Source organism: Lactuca virosa, chromosome 5, assembly GCF_052849685.1.
Source record: "Lactuca virosa cultivar CGN04683 chromosome 5, Lactuca_virosa_CGN04683_v6, whole genome shotgun sequence".
Classification (NCBI taxonomy): Eukaryota; Viridiplantae; Streptophyta; class Magnoliopsida; order Asterales; family Asteraceae; genus Lactuca; species Lactuca virosa.
In genome coordinates this window covers 328650519-328671572 of record NC_136430.1, presented here as the reverse complement: position 1 = coordinate 328671572, position 21054 = coordinate 328650519, and the positions used below count along the sequence as shown (strand labels likewise).

The following is a 21054-nucleotide window of genomic DNA, read 5'->3' as shown; positions in this document are numbered from 1 at the left end:
ACTATGGTTATGATACTGAGCATGAAGTCCTCCACCCCCGAACGTTTCCACCGTTCCTGTTTGGGGGTGTGGCAATTAATACCTAGGCGACCATCCTGCTACCTTCCACATATCACAGACTCCTAAATTGAGGAAGACCACTAAACGGTGTAATCCAATAATCCAATCATAGTTTTATTTAAACTTTATACCTTAATTAGCTTTTGGGATCGAAAATAACATAGTTCGGGATCTCATGTACTTAAGACTAGATGGTCAAGAATCAGAATCGACGCATCCTTAAGAATCTGTCATGGCAAATCAGCTCTCGCTGAAGCAGTGAGCCCACCCGAAGGGGCCCAGCTCCTATGCTTTCACTTTTTCGAGAGCCACAAGTATCATATCACACAGATCTTCTGTGACAACCCGAAATTTCTTCGGTTATTTTTAACCCATCTCCCGTAATAAAATTTAATCTTATTAAATTTTCCGTCAACTTCTTGGGTTAAGTAAATCAACTAGGGATATAATTAAAATTCTATACGATTCGGAATAAACCGGGAATCACGCGAAAAACTTGAAACTTCCTCGAAAATCACCGAGTTCACGGTCAGAACGAGTTTACGGTCATAAACTCGTGTAGACCGTAAACCGTTTACGGTCGGTGCCGGGTGGACCCCCTTGACCGAGAACTCTACCCTATATATAGAGTATATGGCCTTCATTTCACCCTTTACACACTTCAAAGGCTCTCTCTCTCTACCCTCTCTCTACAATTCTCGAGTTTGCTCAAGAAATCCTCAAGAAGGTAAGTGATTTCTTTCCTTTGGGTGTTAATCTTTCCTATATCCATGATTCACTCTTGATTCATCCATGGATTTCACCTTTTTATCTAGATCTTCAAGAATCCTCAAGAACACCTGAGTGTTTTGGACCGAAAACACCTCTCTTTGCCTTCAAATCGTAAGTATCATTCTCTTATACTTATATCTAGTTAGGATTCTCGAGTTTTTCCTTGAAATCGTCACTTTTCCATGAACAAAAGTGTTTACGGTCTAGTGTATCTCCTTAGACCGTACACCCTTCAATGACCATAAACTCATGGGCCGTAAACCCAAAGACCGTAAACTCATGGACCGTAAACCCTATGACCGTAAGGTCATTAGACCGTAAACCTTATGACCATAAGGTCATTAGACCGTGAACCGATGGAACCGTAAACCCATGGACTGTAAACCCAAGACCATACACTCCTGATTACGGCCGCAAACTCCCCTCTTCAATCACATGTGATTCTAATACTTAGTTTCAAGTGTTTTCTAATCCCTAAGGTGGTTCTTTCCATAAAAAATAGTGTTATGCCCTCACCTAATACATATATGTACTTCTACATGCTAAATAGGATCCATTTGTGCCCGATGCTTTATTTGACATTCAGCAATACCTAGCAACTTACACTCGAATCCCACGCCACACTGTGAGTTCATACCTCTACACTTTTTCCGAGTTTTTCCATGTTTTCAGGGGGGGAATACAAGCAAAAGTACAAGGAAACTTGTGCTCAAAATATATTATTTTGCTTAAGATAACTATATGTTTAGAATGCTTTTAACACAGAAAACAGTTTTACCAAACGATTAAGAAATCAATTCGTAGAAACAGTTTTCAAAACTAAAGCAACGAATTTGTGAATCATATCGTAAAATGTGTTATTTTATAAAGGATTCATACAAATCTTAAATAGGATTATCAGTATTATTACATACAAATTGTTAGTCTAAAGTTGGAGACATGTCCTTGGTAACACCCCCACAGAAACTGGGTGTAGGATTAGCACTTGTAACCAAAATCTCTTGTAGGGAGAACGTGACTATTGTGTATAGATCTATACGGGACTGACTATACCGCACCTTACTGCTAGCTACAGTTGGACCGATAAGGTCAGGGGTGACAAAGTCATAAAAAGATACTGGCCCCGTTACGTGCCATATCAAGTCTAAGTACGGTTATGACACTCACAACCTAGATAACATAAATTTACTTTTGTAATAATGAAACAAGTAAACTAATTTCAAAGTAATAATAGATTTGACTACTAATAGTTAGTAATAATACTCTTAGGATTTTAGTTCATCTCGTATTCTTTAGTTTTATTTATGTAATAAGACTAATACACGTCACCAGGAGCAAACAGGGTTTTTCAAGAAAACTACGTCTAACGATATAAGTATGATAGATACTTGTACACTTCAGACTAGAAACAGATAACCAACCATCAACCTTAAGGAAAATATAGGATTTTCCTGGAATAACTCAAACTTTCATAAACGGACTGTATAACAAATAACTAATGGATAATCAAACATCTTTCATAAGAAAATATAGGATTTTCTTGGGAAACACTTTTCAAAGACATCAAAGAATCATTTTTACCTAACATTCTTTACATCAGAAAATATAAGGTTTTCAGGAGAAACATAACGTATTTTTCGAAACAATAAAGAATAGTTTTCTAAAACATAAACGCTTATGAACTCACCAGCTTTATGCTGATACTCTTTCAAACTGCTTGTATTCTCAGGAATTTGTAGACAGGTACTTCCAGGATTTTGTAGAAGTCTGCGCGATAGAATCTCGTCTTTTCATTTTAGTTTGATATGTATAAAACTATGTACTAAGATTATGTAAACCTTTTTCATGTATGTATTCAATGTTTGGTTGTGTTTACTATGCTTACTATGATACAACTGTTGTGATACTATGCATGACGTCACCCGCCCCCGGACGTTTCCGCCGTTATTTCTGACGGTTCGGGGGTGTGACATCTTCATTCGCCAGATTTGACTTTGAGATGGCTTTGGATTTTGATTGAACTTGGATTTGTATCTTCATTTTGAACTTGATTTCTTCAATCAACTTTTCAATTTCTGAGAATTTCTTCTATTAAGTAATTGAAATTTTGATTTGGGTACTGGATATGACAGTTGTACCCGTTCTTCTTTCTTAACTGTGTGGATCTGATACTTAAGCTCTCTGTTACCGCGAGGGTAACGCGTGTCAACAAATATGTCTGTGTTCTGTTGGTCCAGAGTTGTCGGTCAAGATTCTTTTTAAACATTCAGAAGCAAATCATCCTAAAGTTGTTATTACCGCCCACAAAAACATTTCAGTATGCCATTTTTTTTATCTAAGGCTGGGGTCTTGAATTATGGTGTTTAGGTCCCCTAGTTATGACAGCTGGTTCTACACTTCCGGTAACTATCCAGTTGCTTTGGGTATTTTGTTTTTCATTTGATTTCTTGCTTTCCCACTTCATGGAGCTATCGTATGTAAAGAGTGTCATCATCTCGTACATTTTTTTAGAATGATGATGATGCATGAAATTGATGGAATGCAAAAACTTGAAATAATAAAAAAAAAATTGGGTTTTATAAATGCAGAATGCGAGGAAAATGAAAATAAGAAAGGTAAAATCTTTTTATTTTTTATTTTTTTATTATTATTTTTTTTTTGAAAATGCATGCATGAATATGAATATGAACATGAAAATGCACCTAATGTACAACTCTACCCCTCCCCAAGCTTAAAGATAAGCATCGTCCCCGATGCTTGGAGAGGGCGAAACAACCTATTGTGGAGGAGGAGGAGGAGGAGGATAGTAGTTGGGATTTCGGGTCCAAGCCCAAAACTCCTCCTCATGTTTGCGCTGATGCTCTTGATCCCGAGCGTATTGAGTGATGAAGGCGGAAAAACTTTGGGTTAGGTTCATGACAACTTGATGGTAAGTGTCGAGGCGGGTATGGATCGATTGGAATTGATCCATATATTGCTGGTGATATGATGGGTGCCCAGCATGATGGGATGAGCTGGCACCACCCATGGGAGGAGAATTTTATGGTGCCGTCCTGTCACTCTCATCAGCCTCGTCACTGTCTCCACCTTCCTCGTCTTCCTCCTTGGAGAAGGAGACAGGGAAATGATAAGGCTTGATTTTCTAGTCGGTGAAGTTAGTAGGCCGCCTGAGGGCAAGGATGTCCCGGTTTTCGGGAGTGATGAGGAGCCTTGGGTCGTGGTTTTCGCTCAAGGTCCAATTATGGTTCCCGTCCTCCATCCGAAACATCTCATGCTCTCTAGTACTGCCGTGGTGAGGTAAGGGTCACCGGGCAAAGGTCGGTGAATTCTGGGAAATGGGGCCTAGACTGGGGCACTTTTAGCAAACAAACTGACAATACCGGCACAATAAATTTTTCCGGACCATGATGTGCTGAGGCGGGTGAGTTTGTTACAAAGGAATGAGCCATAGTGAGGAATGAGATTATCGTCCGGGTGGGCCATCGCATAGAGTATTTTGAGCTCAAGGGCGGTAATGGTGCTTCTTTCTTCTCTAGGGACGACAAGTGAAGCAATAATCATGTGGGCCACTTTCACCACAGGGTGGATGAGAGATGAGGCCTTAGCAGAACTTGAGACATAGGGAAGCTGACGCGTCAGGTCAGTCCACCATGTAATATCACTGTATCCTGGGATTGGGTCATTGGGGCCAAATGTGTGTTCTGTGGGGGCCCCAACTATGGCATTGATTTGCTCTAGGGACAAGGCATGATCTTGGTTCATAAGCCGGAAACGTAGGAAACTGTGGTCCAAATCAAGTGAAGATAAGAACTCGGCTGTTGGAACTTTATAGCTGAGCTCGTGGACCTTTAACAACCCCTACCATCCAATGTTCCGGAACAAGGTGTGGACTTGGTTGTAGATGTGCAACTCACGGAGAGATGGCACATGCACAAATTGTTGGGTAGTATGTGCGCGCTGGAGAAAGGCCTCAAGTTTGGCGGCTTGAATTGGGCCAAGACAAACCACACCACCATGTGTCGGATTAGGTGGAGTTGGAGGCGGGGGTCACGGGGACCTAGGCGGAGGCGATGGGGACCTACGACGTCGGGGCGACGACTTGGTGTGCCTAGGTCGTATAGAACGCTCACCTTCCATATGCAAAATTTGGGGCAAAGATGAAAAGTTAACCGGTCAACGTGTCAAAAAGTCAACTGTTGACGGGTCCAGTCAACCGAAGTTTGGCCACCAAAAATTTGCGGGAAACTCAGTTTTGAATGATTTCCAGGTTATTGTCAAGTCCAAAATGGCCACAGATACATGCAATTTGACATTAAGAACACAAATTCCACAAGTGAAGAATAGGAAAGAATGTACCGAATCGTTAGTGGAAAGGTGTTTTTGTTGGTTAGAAAGACCTTCTTCAACCTCCCCAAGCTTGCCTACATGAAGAATTAAGCACAAAAACACAAAAATTCTTAGAAATTTTCGGACCTAGGGTTTGTCAAAACCCCAAAATCCACCATGAAAGTGCAAGAAGATGGTGTATTATATGTAGGAGATGAAGTGGGGAAGATGAAAATCAAACCTTTTTGAAGATTTAAACCAAAATCATGAAGAATCAAGGGATTTTTGATGAAAATCGGACCTTGGGGTTTTCTTGGGGGAGAGGGGCTGTTTTGGAATGAGTGTATGGAAGAATGGGGCAAAAACCCGATTTTTAGCATTAAAAACCACCAGGTCTGCTGCACGAACACGGCCTGTGTTCCCACAGGCCAAATCGACATGGCCAGTGTTGGGGTCAAAGTTCCTGAGAAATGTTGAACACAACCCGTGTTCAGTATAAGTAAAAAATGAACACGGGCCGTGTACCCCTCTGACCGCCGAAGTGTTTTCCTTGCTTGAACACGACCCGTGTTCAATATAAGGCGAAAATGGACACGGGCCGTGTACGGTTCTGTTTGCCACTTCCCACTTTTTGAACCCAAAAAATCCCCTCTCATTCAAACGAAATGGTTTTGCATCCCAAGGTCCGTTGGGTGATTTGAAAACATGTTTAAATGCATTTGGAACATATAAAACCAAAAACTTCAAACAAATGGAAATGTTTTTAAAGAAAAAGACGAAAATACCCCCGGGTTGCCTCCCGGTTAGCCGCCCTTGTTTTAAGTCGTTGGCTCGGCGTGGCCCCCGAATATGTGTCAGTCTTGATACGTGGGGTTTCCAACAACTTCTATCTCATCATTCTTCACCTCGAATCCTTCGTAAAACGGCTTCAATCTATGACCATTGACTTTGAATGTTTTTCTAGTTTGATGGCTTGTGATTTCCACCGCAACATGGTCAAATACCTTTGTGACTACGAAAGGACCAAGCCATCTTGATCTTGATTTCCCTGAAATCAACTTGAACTACGAGTGATAAACAAGCACTTTTTGTCCTTGTGCAAAAGTCTTCCGGGAGATCATTTTGTCATGATACGCCTTTGTCTTCTCTTTGTAGATCATGTTACTTTCATACGCATCATTTTGGATCTCCTCTAGCTCTTGGATGTCTAGCTTCCTTTTGTGTCCCGCCTCATCTTCATTCAAGTTGAATTTCTTTATGGCCCAAAAAGCTTTGTGCTTGAGCTCAACCGGGAGGTGACATGCTTTTCCAAATACCAGCCTATATGGGGACATACCAATGGGTGTTTTGAAAGCAGTACGGTATGCCCATAAGGCATCATCCAGCCTTATGCTCCAGTCTTTGCGATTTGGATTGATTGTTTTCTCCAAAATGCTTTTGATTTGCCTATTGGAGACCTCCGCTTGCCCATTGGTTTGGGGGTGATAGGCTGTTAAGACTTTATGAGTCACCCCATACTTCTTCAGGACAACTTCAAGCATCTGATTGCAAAAGTGAGTACCACGGTCAGTTATGAGAGCCTTTGGAGTGCCAAACCGGGAGAAAATATGCGCTTTAAGAAAATCCACTACAACTTTGGAATCATTAGTACGAGTAGCTTTGGCCTCCACCCATTCGGACACATAGTCCACCGCCAACAAGATATACGAACAACCAAAAGAGGGCGGAAATGGTCCTATAAATTAAATATTGTTGGATTAGTGTCTAAGTCCATAACTATAATTGGTATGTACTTGACCCGACTCGGCATGGTCCATTTGGGTTGCATGGCATCGGAACATTTGGATAGACCGTTTATGAGGAAAAGATATTTTGTGACATATTAATATATTATAAGTTCTAATATATTAATATGAAATCATGTTATTTAATTAGTATTGATCAAGAATTAATTTGGACTTAATTTAGTGATCAAAAAGAGACTAATTAATTATATAGGGATTGATTGTGTAAATCATTCATTCTTATATATGTGGGCTTATGATCCAAGATTCCTTTATGTTGGGTTTAACCCATGTGGTGATCCATGGATACTCCATGGAGGTTAAAACCCATGGAGCATAAGGAATGGGTAAAGTCATGAGTTACATGGTGTAACCCTAATAGCCACACTATATAAGAACCCCTTTAGTTCAAGAAATTGGCACTAGTGATACATATTTTGAGGGCTAGCCGATTTGAACATGTATGTCTTCTTCTCATGCTTATTCCAAGAGTTCATGATGTTGTGTGAACCATTTGAGGTGTCACACTTGGGGCACTAGGCTCTCAAGCTTCATGGAGTCAAGCAACAACAACAAGGTATGTATTCTATCTATTTTAGTATCCTAGTATCAATGTTTTGGTATGCTAGTTAGGATAATACCTTGGATAATCATATTTGCATGTATAATAGAGAAAACATAGATCCAAGGTATTTAGGGTTGCATGTACACTTAGGAGTGTTAAAATGCTCAAAACCCATCAGTGGTATCAGAGCCTAGGCTTGTTTTCAATTATACTTGATGCAAATTGCTGAAAAATGCTGAAAAAGTCGAATTTCGGGCATTCTGGGCACTGGACTCGCCGAGTCCACTGATGAACTCGCCGAGTCCATGAAGAAAATCATCCTACTCGGCGAGTAGGTTGATACACTCAACGAGTAGGAGCCCCTGACAGCATGTCTTCGAGTTTTTTGGCTAGAAATGGACTAGGAACATTACCATAAGCTGTTTTTGAACCTATAATCCTGTTTTTGATGTGGTAATGTTCATACTAATCCAATTTCAAAGATAATTGTCAATAGATTCATGTTTTGTATTAGTTTAGTGATTAGGCTAATTACATGAAAAAGTTTGATTAAATTATCTTGTTCTTATGAGTTGCTTAGATTAATAGAAAAGTTAATTAATTATGTGTTTTCAATCCATTTTAATCTAAGAGTTGATTCTAAAATGTGTTTGTGTAACTTGTCCTCAAGTTATATGAAAAGTCACATTTAAGTTTCATAAAACTCATAAAAGTTGGTAATGGTTACAAAAATGAAGAGTCTTGTCCTCAAGTTATGGAGGTTCAAGAGTCACTTCATTAAGTAATAAAATGTGTAACCTTAATTAATTCCATAAATTACAAAATAAAGCAAAAGTTACATTCTTTTATTAGTTTAAAGTCTTCCATAACTTGTCCTCAAGTTATGGAACTTGAAGAGTTTTTTTTAATTAAAACTACTTTAAACACATAAGTTATGGAATTAATTAGTTTTGAATAGTTTCAAAACTTGCCCTCAAGTTTTGGAATTTGAAAAGTTTTCTCTTATGAATACTTTAATTCCAAGTTAGCCCTTAGAATTTTAAAAGTTAAAATTCAAACCCTTATACTATTATTATAATTTTAATTATATAGATATGTATAAGATAAAGTCAATCTTACCGTTAGTAGGCCTCATTCACGAAGCCGGTCTATAAGGGGGGTATAAGGTTACTGCCTATAAAATGGCAGTTTAATGGGTGTCCACTCTCACCCACCGCTTCCTTGACTGGTGGAGGGTCGTTAGCCGAACGGGTAGGAAAGGACTATAATTCTCCCTTCATTAAAAGTATTAATGATAAGTACTAAGTAACTAAACACTTGTACATTCCCAATCTTAGTTACTTAGGAAAATGTGAAAAGGTGCTAACCCATGAAATTACACTTTGTACCTTACCAAGTCATTAGTGGAGCGTGTGTGGTTAACCGGCACACTAATAAGGACTAGTAAGAGTGGCAAAGGGTAACTTGACTCTATTATAGATCGGTGGAGCGTTTGTGGTTAACCGGCACATCGATTAGGTGATAAAGTTAAGGGTACCAAGTCAATTTGCATGGTTATTCACACCTTGTTTGTGATCCTCGGCATCCCAGTCACAAACTTGAGAGGGCACAATCGAGATTCAAACATGCCATTGAAAGTTCAATGTATCTCAAAAGATCTAGGAGTTTCAAATCCAATTAAAACTTAATTATATTTCGTTTTTCATGGTGGAAATTGGTAAATCGTCATTTACCTACCTTCAACTATTTTATAACTTGGATTACGGCATCCCTCTTCCAGTTATAAATAGGTTGTTGGGTCCTAGCCTTAATATTTCATATTGGGTGTTATATTAAGGACTTTAAATCAACTCTCTTGAATATCTCCCAAAATATGATCTTCTCAAATCTCTTGAAACAAGCTTTCGTAAATGAAGATGATGTCCCATGGAAATCATACTTCTTTCACCTCCTCCAATTATTCTCCCTAACCCACAAGTTCCTGAAAAGTTTAAGGTCACTCAAGCAAAGGTCTATATGTGATCACATCTTGGAGATGTAGTCAGATATTGACAAGCCGGGAGAGTTGGGTGTCAAAGTCTTGAGAAAGTTGGTGACTCAACTATTTTCTAAGTCACATAGTGAGTTCCTTTGGGACTCCTATGAAACAGACTATGACAAGACCCTTAATGATCTTATCTATTTGCTAAGATCAACTTCCTAAAACTTTATGGACATTGACAATGATGACATTGGATATCCAGTAAAGCTCTCTCTTCCCAATGGAAAGGGATCGGCCATAGTCAACTCGGTTGACCAAATGGTAAAGAGAACGGCTAAGTCTGAGATAGTCTCATTATCAAGGGTCTATTGCCAAAGAAAGGGGCATTGGTTGCGAAGCTGCCAAATTTACCTAAGGATATTAAAGTCAATAAGTTTGACTCTACTTCGGGTAAAGTCCACTATCTAACTCTGCTAAGTTTCTATTCTGAGATTCTTGATACATGATGTGACTGGGTCACATGTTGATGTTTTAAGAATCAAAGAAAAAGTGAAGAAACTTAAAGAAAGAATATGCTGAATCTGATGGCATGGATGGATTTCTATCGCATAGTTTGAAGATCGGATTCTTGAGCTACTTCTTAAGAGTTATGATATATTGCTTAGGAATAAATAACAACAAAGTTTTCATGTGCTTTTGCATTGTAAGGATAGTTTTTCCGCAATGTTTTAAAATAAAAGGAATTTTTTTTTTGATTTTATTTATTTTAAAATATCCTTACAATGGCATTTGTGAAAACTTTTGTTGCTTATAAGATTCCATTAAGAGCAAGAGTGGAAATATGAATTTGATTCTTTCATTTGTGGTAGTGTCTAAATTTACCAAATAAGGAAAGATTCTCATCACCTAAGTTTCAGTTGGATAGAAACTTGGAATCATGCAAGTTGTATAGCATGATGAATAAGAACTTTCAAGCATTGGAAAAATTAAGACTAACTACTTGTTCACATGGATGTGTGAGTCAAGTAAAGGATCGAGTACACATTCTTGTGCACTGATCAAGCCCACCACAAATAATCGTTAAGACTATTTGTCATTATTTACTAAAATTCAGTAAATATGGTTATACTTACAAGCTTAAGTGTAATTCTGAGACATTGGAAAAGGTTTCAATGTATGGCAAAGCGAATAAGAAGAATCAACTTAGGCAGAAAGATAAAAGTTTCTCAAATCTGAAAAGATGGGAGAGTACTTTAGTATCATGTTATATAATCATCTTAATGATTAAGAGACCTTATCACAATTCATCCTCTAAGTGCATTCTGGTAGCTAAGAAGAGGAGCTATGAATTGTTGAAGTGGTTAAATCAAGAAGATGATTTATACTTCGTTCCAAAAACAATTCTTAGAGTTATACTCTAAGATTGTAACTTGAGTGACATGTCTTAAAGAAGGTTTAAAACACTTGTCAAATGTAAGAGTAAAAGTTTTCTACTCTTGTACATTTGAAATTGGTAAGTTGTGATGTTTTGGATAAAACAAAGACCAACTAAGGCCAATTGTGTGAAGTGTTTGTCTTGATTAGAATCCACACTATCTCTTGAATATCTGACAAGAAAGTCTTATATGTCAAGAGGACAGTGGGAGTCTTAAAGGTCTTGAAAGTCTCAAGAACTAATCAAGAATAAAACCTGAAGTTCTTCACTAGCACACGACTTGAGGTTTATAACCTATCGTGTCGACATGTCTGTGCCTATTCAAGTTGGCTTTGCATAGGAGTTCTGAGAGTTCTCAATTGGTTGCACAGCTACTTGGAAGCAATGACAGGCCCTTGAGCTGCCAAATGGCAAGAATTTAAGATTACACAAGTTTAATCCATATAAGTGTGGATTTGTCAGTAACCTTGTCTTGTGATTATGGTTTTGACAAAATTCATATGGATAGGAACTCATACACCATAAAATCTAAGTGTCATAAGGTTTCTCTCCGATTCATGAAAATGATGGTGAGGAAACACTTTCACTAAGTAGATTTTAGCTAGATAGCAATTGTGATATTTGCATTCTCAAAGTCGTTAGTGGAGCGTGTGTGGTTAACCAGCACACTAACATGGACTTGTGAGAAGTGGTAAAGGTCTAAACAATCGAGACTATGATTACGGCATCCCTTTTCATAGTTCTTAAAATTGTTTAGACACACCTGTGAGCTATCTAAGATAAGGTGTATGATATTGATAAAGTTTTATCAAAGCAATCTAGTATCAGAAATCTGAACTTTGGTAAGAAAGTCAATAAAGTATTGATTTCTAGAAGTCCAGCTGATTTCTGATTACATGTCAAAGCTAGTGGGAGCATGAGTGTTATGCTAATAATCATCACGTTAGTGGGAGCATGATAATTATGATAAAGATTGCAAGTTAGCAATGTTAATTATAGAAAACAAAAGTTTCAATTCGTGAGGCTGCAGGGGTTGAAAAAGTTGTTTTGCTATAATTAAGGGAGAGGAAATTATACTTCATTTCAATTCTAAAAGCTTAGATTGAGGTTTTAAGTCGTATTTAGTCAAGGATATATATATGAATTTCATGTTGGAATGACTCAACATAAGGAAATTCTATATATGGGTCCATTATTTGCGTTCTAAAATTCGATTATGATTACGGCATCCCTTTTCATAATCTGAATTATGAGAACTTGGCAAATATAAATGGAAATGTTATAGCAAAAGACTGGTTTAGTCTTTATGTGAGACATCATGACTCGTGTCCCATATGCTTCGGATATAGGATCGATTACATGTGCTATATTTATCCTTTCTAAAATTTTCCAAATGCCTGGGGCATTAAGAAGGGAAAAGGTCTAGAACTGGATATTACTAAAAGGATTAAGCAATTGTCGAGGACAATCTAAGGTTTACCAAATTTTGGTTGCTCAAGGACAGTTGGAAGTATAGTGTTAATTCTGGAAGGACCATATTGACATAATCTGTAAGGAGGCAACTCTTGTTCAGAAGTGATAGTCAAAATGGAATATGGAAATGTTTCAAAGTTGGAAATTATTCAATCTGTGTAAGATTAGGAAACTTAATGCAAGAAGGATGTTTCCAAGGAGTTGATCTCCTTGGAATGCTCTGTAATGGTTGTTGTCAAGTCTTTCTGACTCTGTGCATAATCATTACAGGAGGATCAATGCATATAAGTTTAGAATCTAACAGATTTCAGTAATTGGCATGAATTTGGAATTCGTGCATTTGCAGTAAGGATTTGGGACTGTGAAAGAGGATCATTGGAGTTATGTTCAATTGATCTAATTCACAAAGTAAAGATCATAGACAAACATAGTATGCATACTTGGTGTATGGCATGACTAGTGTTTAGAAAACATAGTGTACATGCTTGGAGCATAGGACAACTATTGTTTTAAATTCAAGAATAAAGTTGATAGCTGAAACAGTATACAATGAATAATGTGTAATCATATGGTGATAAATAAAAGGTGTTTTATTTATGTCCATAGGTTTTGATACCATATTAGATTCTATTATTATTGTGTTTCATTTTGCATGTTTTGACTTCCAGAATAACTAGGTCGTTCTTCCTGATTGACTAAGTTATTCAAACTATCCACAGTCGGTCATATGTTGGAAGTAGATATGAATCAAGACTGTCATGGGTTGGCTTGTAGAGGTCTAAGATGTTGGACAAGGGGCTACAACACTCATGAGTGCTCATAAGTTCTGAGTATTGGATTCAACCCGCGCTCATTGGAATCACTTCATGGATTTTATCACGAGTGATCATGAGACGATAATATCTTATATTCTTCAAACCTAGAGATATGAGTTGTTACTATGAGTTGGTTGTACATTGATTGCACGAAAACGCATTCGGTAACTCGGTGTTATAAAACGTGCCTTTGTGTATGATTCAACAAGTAGTAGAACAAGCCATATGAGTCGAAGTTTATCCATTCCTTTTACCTTCGGGATAAAAGTGATATCTGTGGGCCCCTCGATGATTTGATGATGACAAATGGAAGTGCTCGGCCGAGCCAGGACTGTTTTGATTTGTTCAATTAGTCAGTCGTCATAAATCAGAAATCGGGAAACAACAAATGGACAGAGAGAATGATTATAATCCATGTCTCAGTCCATATGATATCTAGAATGGAGGAATATATGATCCCTTATCTAATGGACAAGTCATTGACAAAGGTCAGAGTTCATCTACAAGGTTAGAGTTCGACAGCGGCTTTTGAGAGCTACGATTGCCAGTTGGTTCCTGAAGTCATACGCAATAATAGTTTTAGACTTATCCAAGTGGGAGATTGTTGGATTAGTGTCTAAGTCCATAACTATAATTGGTATGTACTTGACCCGACTCGGCATGGTCCATTTGGGTTGCATGGCATCGGAACATTTGGATAGACCGTTTATGAGGAAAAGACATTTTGTGACATATTAATATATTATAAGTTCTAATATATTAATATGAAATCATGTTATTTAATTAGTATTGATCAAGAATTAATTTGGACTTAATTTAGTGATCAAAAAGAGACTAATTAAATATATGGGGATTGATTGTGTAAATCATTCATTCTTATATATGTGGGCTTATGATCCAAGATTCCTTTATGTTGGGTTTAACCCATGTGGTGATCCATGGATACTCCATGGAGGTTAAAACCCATGGAGCATAAGGAATGGGTAAAGTCATGAGTTACATGGTATAACCCTAATAGCCACAGTATATAAGAACCCCTTTAGTTCAAGAAATTGGCACTAGTGATACATATTTTGAGGGCTAGCCGATTTGAACATGTATGTCTTCTTCTCATGGTTATTCCAAGAGTTCATGATGTTGTGTGAACCATTTGAGGTGTCACACTTGGGGCACTAGGCTCTCAAGCTTCATGGAGTCAAGCAACAACAACAAGGTATGTATTCTATCTATTTTAGTATCCTAGTATCAATGTTTTGGTATGCTAGTTAGGATAATACCTTGGATAATCATATTTGCATGTATAATAGAGAAAACATAGATCCAAGGTATTTAGGGTTGCATGTACACTTAGGAGTGTTAAAATGCTCAAAACCCATCAGTGGTATCAGAGCCTAGGCTTGTTTTCAATTATACTTGATGCAAATTGCTGAAAAATGCTGAAAAAGTCGAATTTCGGGCATTCTGGGCACTGGACTCGCCGAGTCCACTGATGAACTCGCCGAGTCCATGAAGAAAATCATCCTACTCGGCGAGTAGGTTGATACACTCGACGAGTAGGAGCCCCTGACAGCATGTCTTCGAGTTTTTTGGCTAGAAATGGACTAGGAACATTACCATAAGCTGTTTTTGAACCTATAATCCTGTTTTTGATGTGGTAATGTTCATACTAATCCAATTTCAAAGATAATTGTCAATAGATTCATGTTTTGTATTAGTTTAGTGATTAGGCTAATTACATGAAAAAGTTTGATTAAATTATCTTGTTCTTATGAGTTGCTTAGATTAATAGAAAAGTTAATTAATTATGTGTTTTCAATCCATTTTAATCTAAGAGTTGATTCTAAAATGTGTTTGTGTAACTTGTCCTCAAGTTATATGAAAAGTCACATTTAAGTTTCATAAAACTCATAAAAGTTGGTAATGGTTACAAAAATGAAGAGTCTTGTCCTCAAGTTATGGAGGTTCAAGAGTCACTTCATTAAGTAATAAAATGTGTAACCTTAATTAATTCCATAAATTACAAAATAAAGCAAAAGTTACATTCTTTTATTAGTTTAAAGTCTTCCATAACTTGTCCTCAAGTTATGGAACTTGAAGAGTTTTTTTTAATTAAAACTACTTTAAACACATAAGTTATGGAATTAATTAGTTTTGAATAGTTTCAAAACTTGCCCTCAAGTTTTGGAATTTGAAAAGTTTTCTCTTATGAACACTTTAATTCCAAGTTAGCCCTTAGAATTTTAAAAGTTAAAATTCAAACCCTTATACTATTATTATAATTTTAATTATATAGATATGTATAAGATAAAGTCAATCTTACCGTTAGTAGGCCTCATTCACGAAGCCGGTCTATAAGGGGGGTATAAGGTTACTGCCTATAAAATGGCAGTTTAATGGGTGTCCACTCTCACCCACCGCTTCCTTGACTGGTGGAGGGTCGTTAGCCGAACGGGTAGGAAAGGACTATAATTCTCCCTTCATTAAAAGTATTAATGATAAATACTAAGTAACTAAACACTTGTACATTCCCAATCTTAGTTACTTAGGAAAATGTGAAAAGATGCTAACCCATGAAATTACACTTTGTACCTTACCAAGTCATTAGTGGAGCGTGTGTGGTTAACCGGCACACTAATAAGGACTAGTAAGAGTGGCAAAGGGTAACTTGACTCTATTATAGATCGGTGGAGCGTTTGTGGTTAACCGGCACATCGATTAGGTGATAAAGTTAAGGGTACCAAGTCAATTTGCATGGTTATTCACACCTTGTTTGTGATCCTCGGCATCCCAGTCACAAACTTGAGAGGGCACAATCGAGATTCAAACATGCCATTGAAAGTTCAATGTATCTCAAAAGATCTAGGAGTTTCAAATCCAATTAAAACTTAATTATATTTTGTTTTTCATGGTGGAAATTGGTAAATCGTCATTTACCTACCTTCAACTATTTTATAACTTGGATTACGGCATCCCTCTTCCAGTTATAAATAGGTTGTTGGGTCCTAGCCTTAATATTTCATATTGGGTGTTATATTAAGGACTTTAAATCAACTCTCTTGAATAACTCCCAAAAGATGATCTTCTCAAATCTCTTGAAACAAGCTTTCCTAAATGAAGATGATGTCCCATGGAAATCATACTTCTTTCACCTCCTCCAGTTATTCTCCCTAACCCACAAGTTCCTGAAAAGTTTAAGGTCACTCAAGCAAAGGTCTATATGTGATCACATCTTGGAGATGTAGTCAGATATTGACAAGTTGGGAGAGTTGGGTGTCAAAGTCTTGAGAAAGTTGGTGACTCAACTATTTTCTAAGTCACATAGTGAGTTCCTTTGGGACTCCTATGAAACAGACTATGACAAGACCCTTAATGATCTTATCTATTTGCTAAGATCAACTTCCTAAAACTTTATGGACATTGACAATGATGACATTGGATATCCAGTAAAGCTCTCTCTTCCCAATGGAAAGGGATCGGCCATAGTCAACTCGGTTGACCAAATGGTAAAGAGAACGGCTAAGTCTGAGATAGTCCCATTATCAAGGGTCTATTGCCAAAGAAAGGGGCATTGGTTGCGAAGCTGCCAAATTTACCTAAGGATATTAAAGTCAATAAGTTTGACTCTACTTCGGGTAAAGTCCACTATTTAACTCTGCTAAGTTTCTATTCTGAGATTCTCGATACATGATGTGACTGGGTCACATGTTGATGTTTTAAGAATCAAAGAAAAAGTGAAGAAACTTAAAGAAATAATATGCTGAATCTGATGGCATAGATGGAAAAGAACGCACTTACCTGCATGACCTGCATGACCAAGAAAAGAACGCACTTACCGAACATTTGTCGGGTAAGGTAAGCTCTTAATAACATCAATTTTGGCCTTGTCAACTTCTAAACCTTTTTGTGACACCACATGTCCAAGTATCAAGCCCTTGTCAACCATAAAATGATATTTTTCATAACTAAGGACTAAGTTCGTGTCAATGCACCTTTGTAAGATTTTGGTGAGATTTTGCAAACATTCATCAAAAGAATTTCCATAAACAATAAAATCCTCCATGAAAACCTCTATGATATTTTCGACATATTCTGAAAATATGCTCACCATACATCTTTGGAAGGTCGCGGGTGCATTGCACAAGCCGAAGGGCATGCGTCTATACGCAAAGGTGCAAAAAGGACATGTGAATGTGGTTTTCTCTTGATCTTCCGGGGCAACCGGAATTTGGTGAAAACCAGAAAAACCATCAAGGCAACAATAGTGAGATTTCCCAGCCAATCGTTCTAACATCTGATCGATGAATGGCAAAGGGAAGTGGTCTTTGCGGTTGGAAGCATTCAACTTCCTATAATCAATACAAACCCTCCACCCGTTTTGCACAAGGGTAGGTACCAATTCCCCTTCGGAGTTTTTGACAACGGTGACTCCGGCTTTTTTTCGGGACAACTTGCACGGGACTTACCCACTTACTATCAGAAATGGGATAGATTACACCTGCATTCAAGAGCTTCATGATCTCCTTTTTAACCACCTCCATCATACGTGGATTCAATCTCCTTTGGGCCTCACGAGTTGGCTTAAAGTCCTCTTCCATCAATATTTTATACATGCATAATGATGGACTCAACCCCTTTATGCCCGCAACGGTCCAACCAATAGCCTCCTTGTACTTTTTCAAAATTCCAACCAACTCTTTTTCTTCTTCTTTTGCTATCTTGGTTGAAATTATCACCGGTAATGTCTCTTCCTCTCCAATATAGGCATACTTGAGATGGGCGGGAAGAGTCTTCAAGTCAAAACTCGGTGGTTGTACTATGGATGGAAGGAGTTTCGGATCGAAATTTTTGAGCTTCATGCGGGGTGGTTCAACTCTCATGGGCTGTGCTTTTTCCAAGGAGTTGATTGCTTCAATCAACTCATCCTCCAAAGTGTACTTATCAGCCAGATTCTTGATCCCTGTCTCATCAAAATGCTTTCTCAAGATGGTGGTTAGCACATCTTGGCTTGACAACTCGAAACAATCATTAGTACATGAATCAATAACATCTATGAAGTTTAAAGAATGAATATCACTAGGATAACGCATAGCTTCAAAGATATTAAAGTTGATCACCTCGCCATCGAACTCCATAGACAAAGTACCATTTGCTACGTCTATTTTTGTTTTTGCGGTACTCATGAAGGGTCTCCCCAAAAGGATGGAGCTTGATTGTGGGGTGTTGTCATCACCCATATCCAAAACATAAAAATCAGCGGGAAATACAAGTTCATTGACTTGCACTAACACATCCTCCAATACACCTTTTGGGTGTACCAAAGACCAGTTGGCATCTTGAATGATAACTCCGGTTTTTGATAAAGGTCCAATTCTGATTGTTTTATAACTTGAATAAGGTAAGACATTTATTGATGCTCCAAGATCTAGCATGGCACGTGGCACAAAAAGGTTACCCATTTTACAAGGACCCGTGAATACACCTGAATCCTTGCATTTTTTGGTAGCCGTTTTTGTAACACGGCTGAATCGTTTTCCCCAACTTTCACAGTTTGATTTCCTTTAAGCTTTTTCTTAGATGTGCAAAGTTCCTTAAGAAACTTAGCATATCTAGGAATCTGTGTAATGGAATCTAAAAGAGGGATATTGATTTCAACCTTTCGGAACATTGCCATGATTTCGTCATCTTCCCGTTCTCTCTTTGTGCTTGTTAGCCTTGAAGGAAATGGAGCTGGTGTGACTTTCACTTTGGTCTCTATTGGCTTCTTTGACTTTGAAGTATTTTTCATTTCCTCTTCTTTGACAGCTTCTTCCACCTCAATCTCTTTCTCTTCCTCTTCATCCAGCATCCTTGGACCTTCATAGCTTTTCCCACCTCTTAAGGTGATGGCACATGCATTGTGTTGCGGGTTCTTCTCGGTTTGAGATGGTAGCTTGCATTGTGATTCCATCTTACTCACGGATTGGGCCAGTTGTGATACTTGTTGCTCCAAGCTGTTTATGCTTGACTTGGTTTCTTTTTGGAAGCTTTGAGTGGTAGTGGCAAGGCTTTGGACAATATCTTCTAGTGACATGCTTGATGAACCCGCTTATGGAGGTGGTTGTGGTAGATGCCTTGGCTGGAAATTTTAAGGTTGAAAAGGTGGTCTTTGTTGATTTTGAGGAAATGGTGGTCTTTGTTGGTATTGATGTGGTTGATTTGGTTGATAATTTCCTTGTTGAATTCCTCCCCAACCTTGATTATTGTTCCATCTTTGGTCAACCTGTGGCTGCTCATATCCCCTTTGATTTAACCCAGAAAAGCCTCTCATGGCTTTTGCTTCATCATAATTCTCATCCTGAATTTGAGGGCACATATCAGTTGGATGCCCCACTTGAGTGCAAATACCGCAAGGGTGGGGTGTGGGTTGCACACCTTCGTCTTTGGCTAGCATCATTACAACTTTTGTAAGCTCGGACAATTGAGCTTCAATTTGAGGTGTTTGCACTTCCTTTACACCTCGGGGTGCATCCGTATACCATTCTTCATCATGGCTTGAATGTTTAGAATCTTCAGCCATGTTCTTGATTAAGTTGCGGATTTCGGTTGGAGTCTTGTCGGGTAAAGATCTGCCAATGGAAGCATTTAGAAGTCTTCTTTCCATTGGAGTCATGCCTTCAATGAAGTATTGGAGGAGCTGATATTCGGTGTTTCCATGCTTTGGACATCGGGCACAAAGTTTCTTGAATCTCTCCCAATATGTGTGAAAAGCTTCTCTCTTGTGTTGCTTGATTCCAATGATTTCCCTCCGTAGGGCTGAAGCTTTCATCTCTGGGAAGTATTTGTCCAAAAAGAGGCGTGCAAGATCTACCTAAGTAGTAACCATCCCCGGTGGGAGGTCATAGAGCCAGTCTTTTGCTGCGTCTTGCACCGCGAAGGGAATGCCCTAAGCTTAATTTGATCCTCTATGATATTGTGTGGCTTCATGCCCACGCACACAACATGGAACTCAGTGAGGAACTTGTGAGGATCTTCATTTTCCAGGCCTCTAAAGGTTGGAAGTAAGTGGATGAGCCCGAATTTCAATTCTAGGTTGGTGGCTGTCGAATATGTGATGCAAAGAGGTTGTTGAGTAACCTCTTGCCTCGACCATTGACAGAGATTTTGCTCGGGTGGTGGATTTGGAGGTGGATTCCCTCCATGGTTATCTCCCATGGTGTGAGTAGTGGTTGAAGTTTCTGTGGGTGTAGTGTTTAGGATATTATAAGTAGGTGAAGATCGTGGAGTGGTATTTTTGGGTGAGGATGGTTGAGATGAGAGTGATAGGCTTTCTGTTTCTGATGCGGATACACTTGAGAGGGGTATGTCCTCCCAAATGTTAATGACTGGAGAGGTGGATGATGAAGATGTCCGGGAAACCGGTTGCCTCTTACGAAGCTTGGCTTGCTTCCGTATCCTCTTTTCAGTCCTTTCTATCTCCGAGTCAATTGGCAATGGTGTACCTGTACGGAAATATCTAGGCATAAACAATTAGTAACATCGTCTCCCCGGCAACGGCACCAATTTTTTTTAGGCGTGTCAGACCAAAAAAATAAAGGGGTACGATATACTCCAAAATAACACTACTATATTGCACTAAAAGGTAGTACAAGGCAAGTAGGGTCGATCCACAGAGACACGGGACAATTGGTTTATACCTCTTTGCACAAGGTACTATGGTCACCAATAGTAAAGAGAGGGGGGTTTAGAATGTTATGATTAAACAAACAACTAAAAACATAAGTAATCAACTAAATGAGTGAATTAAATTCAGAATTTCTAAGGACTCCAACTCTATGTATGACAACTTAGCAATGCGATTCCAAGAT

General features: G+C 38.4%; 1 protein-coding gene across 1 annotated transcript; it reads right to left on the bottom strand.

The window, feature by feature from the left end:
- Window positions 1-6221: 6221 nt before the first annotated feature.
- On the bottom strand, window positions 6222-19157 carry LOC145113204 (uncharacterized). The gene is made up of 3 exons (XM_079049321.1): window positions 18688-19157; window positions 17682-18580; window positions 6222-6892 (listed from the first exon to the last, which is right to left on the bottom strand). The coding sequence occupies exons 1-3, from the start codon at window positions 19155-19157 to the stop codon at window positions 6222-6224; spliced, it is 2040 nt and encodes a 679-aa protein (XP_078905447.1).
- Window positions 19158-21054: the final 1897 nt, after the last annotated feature.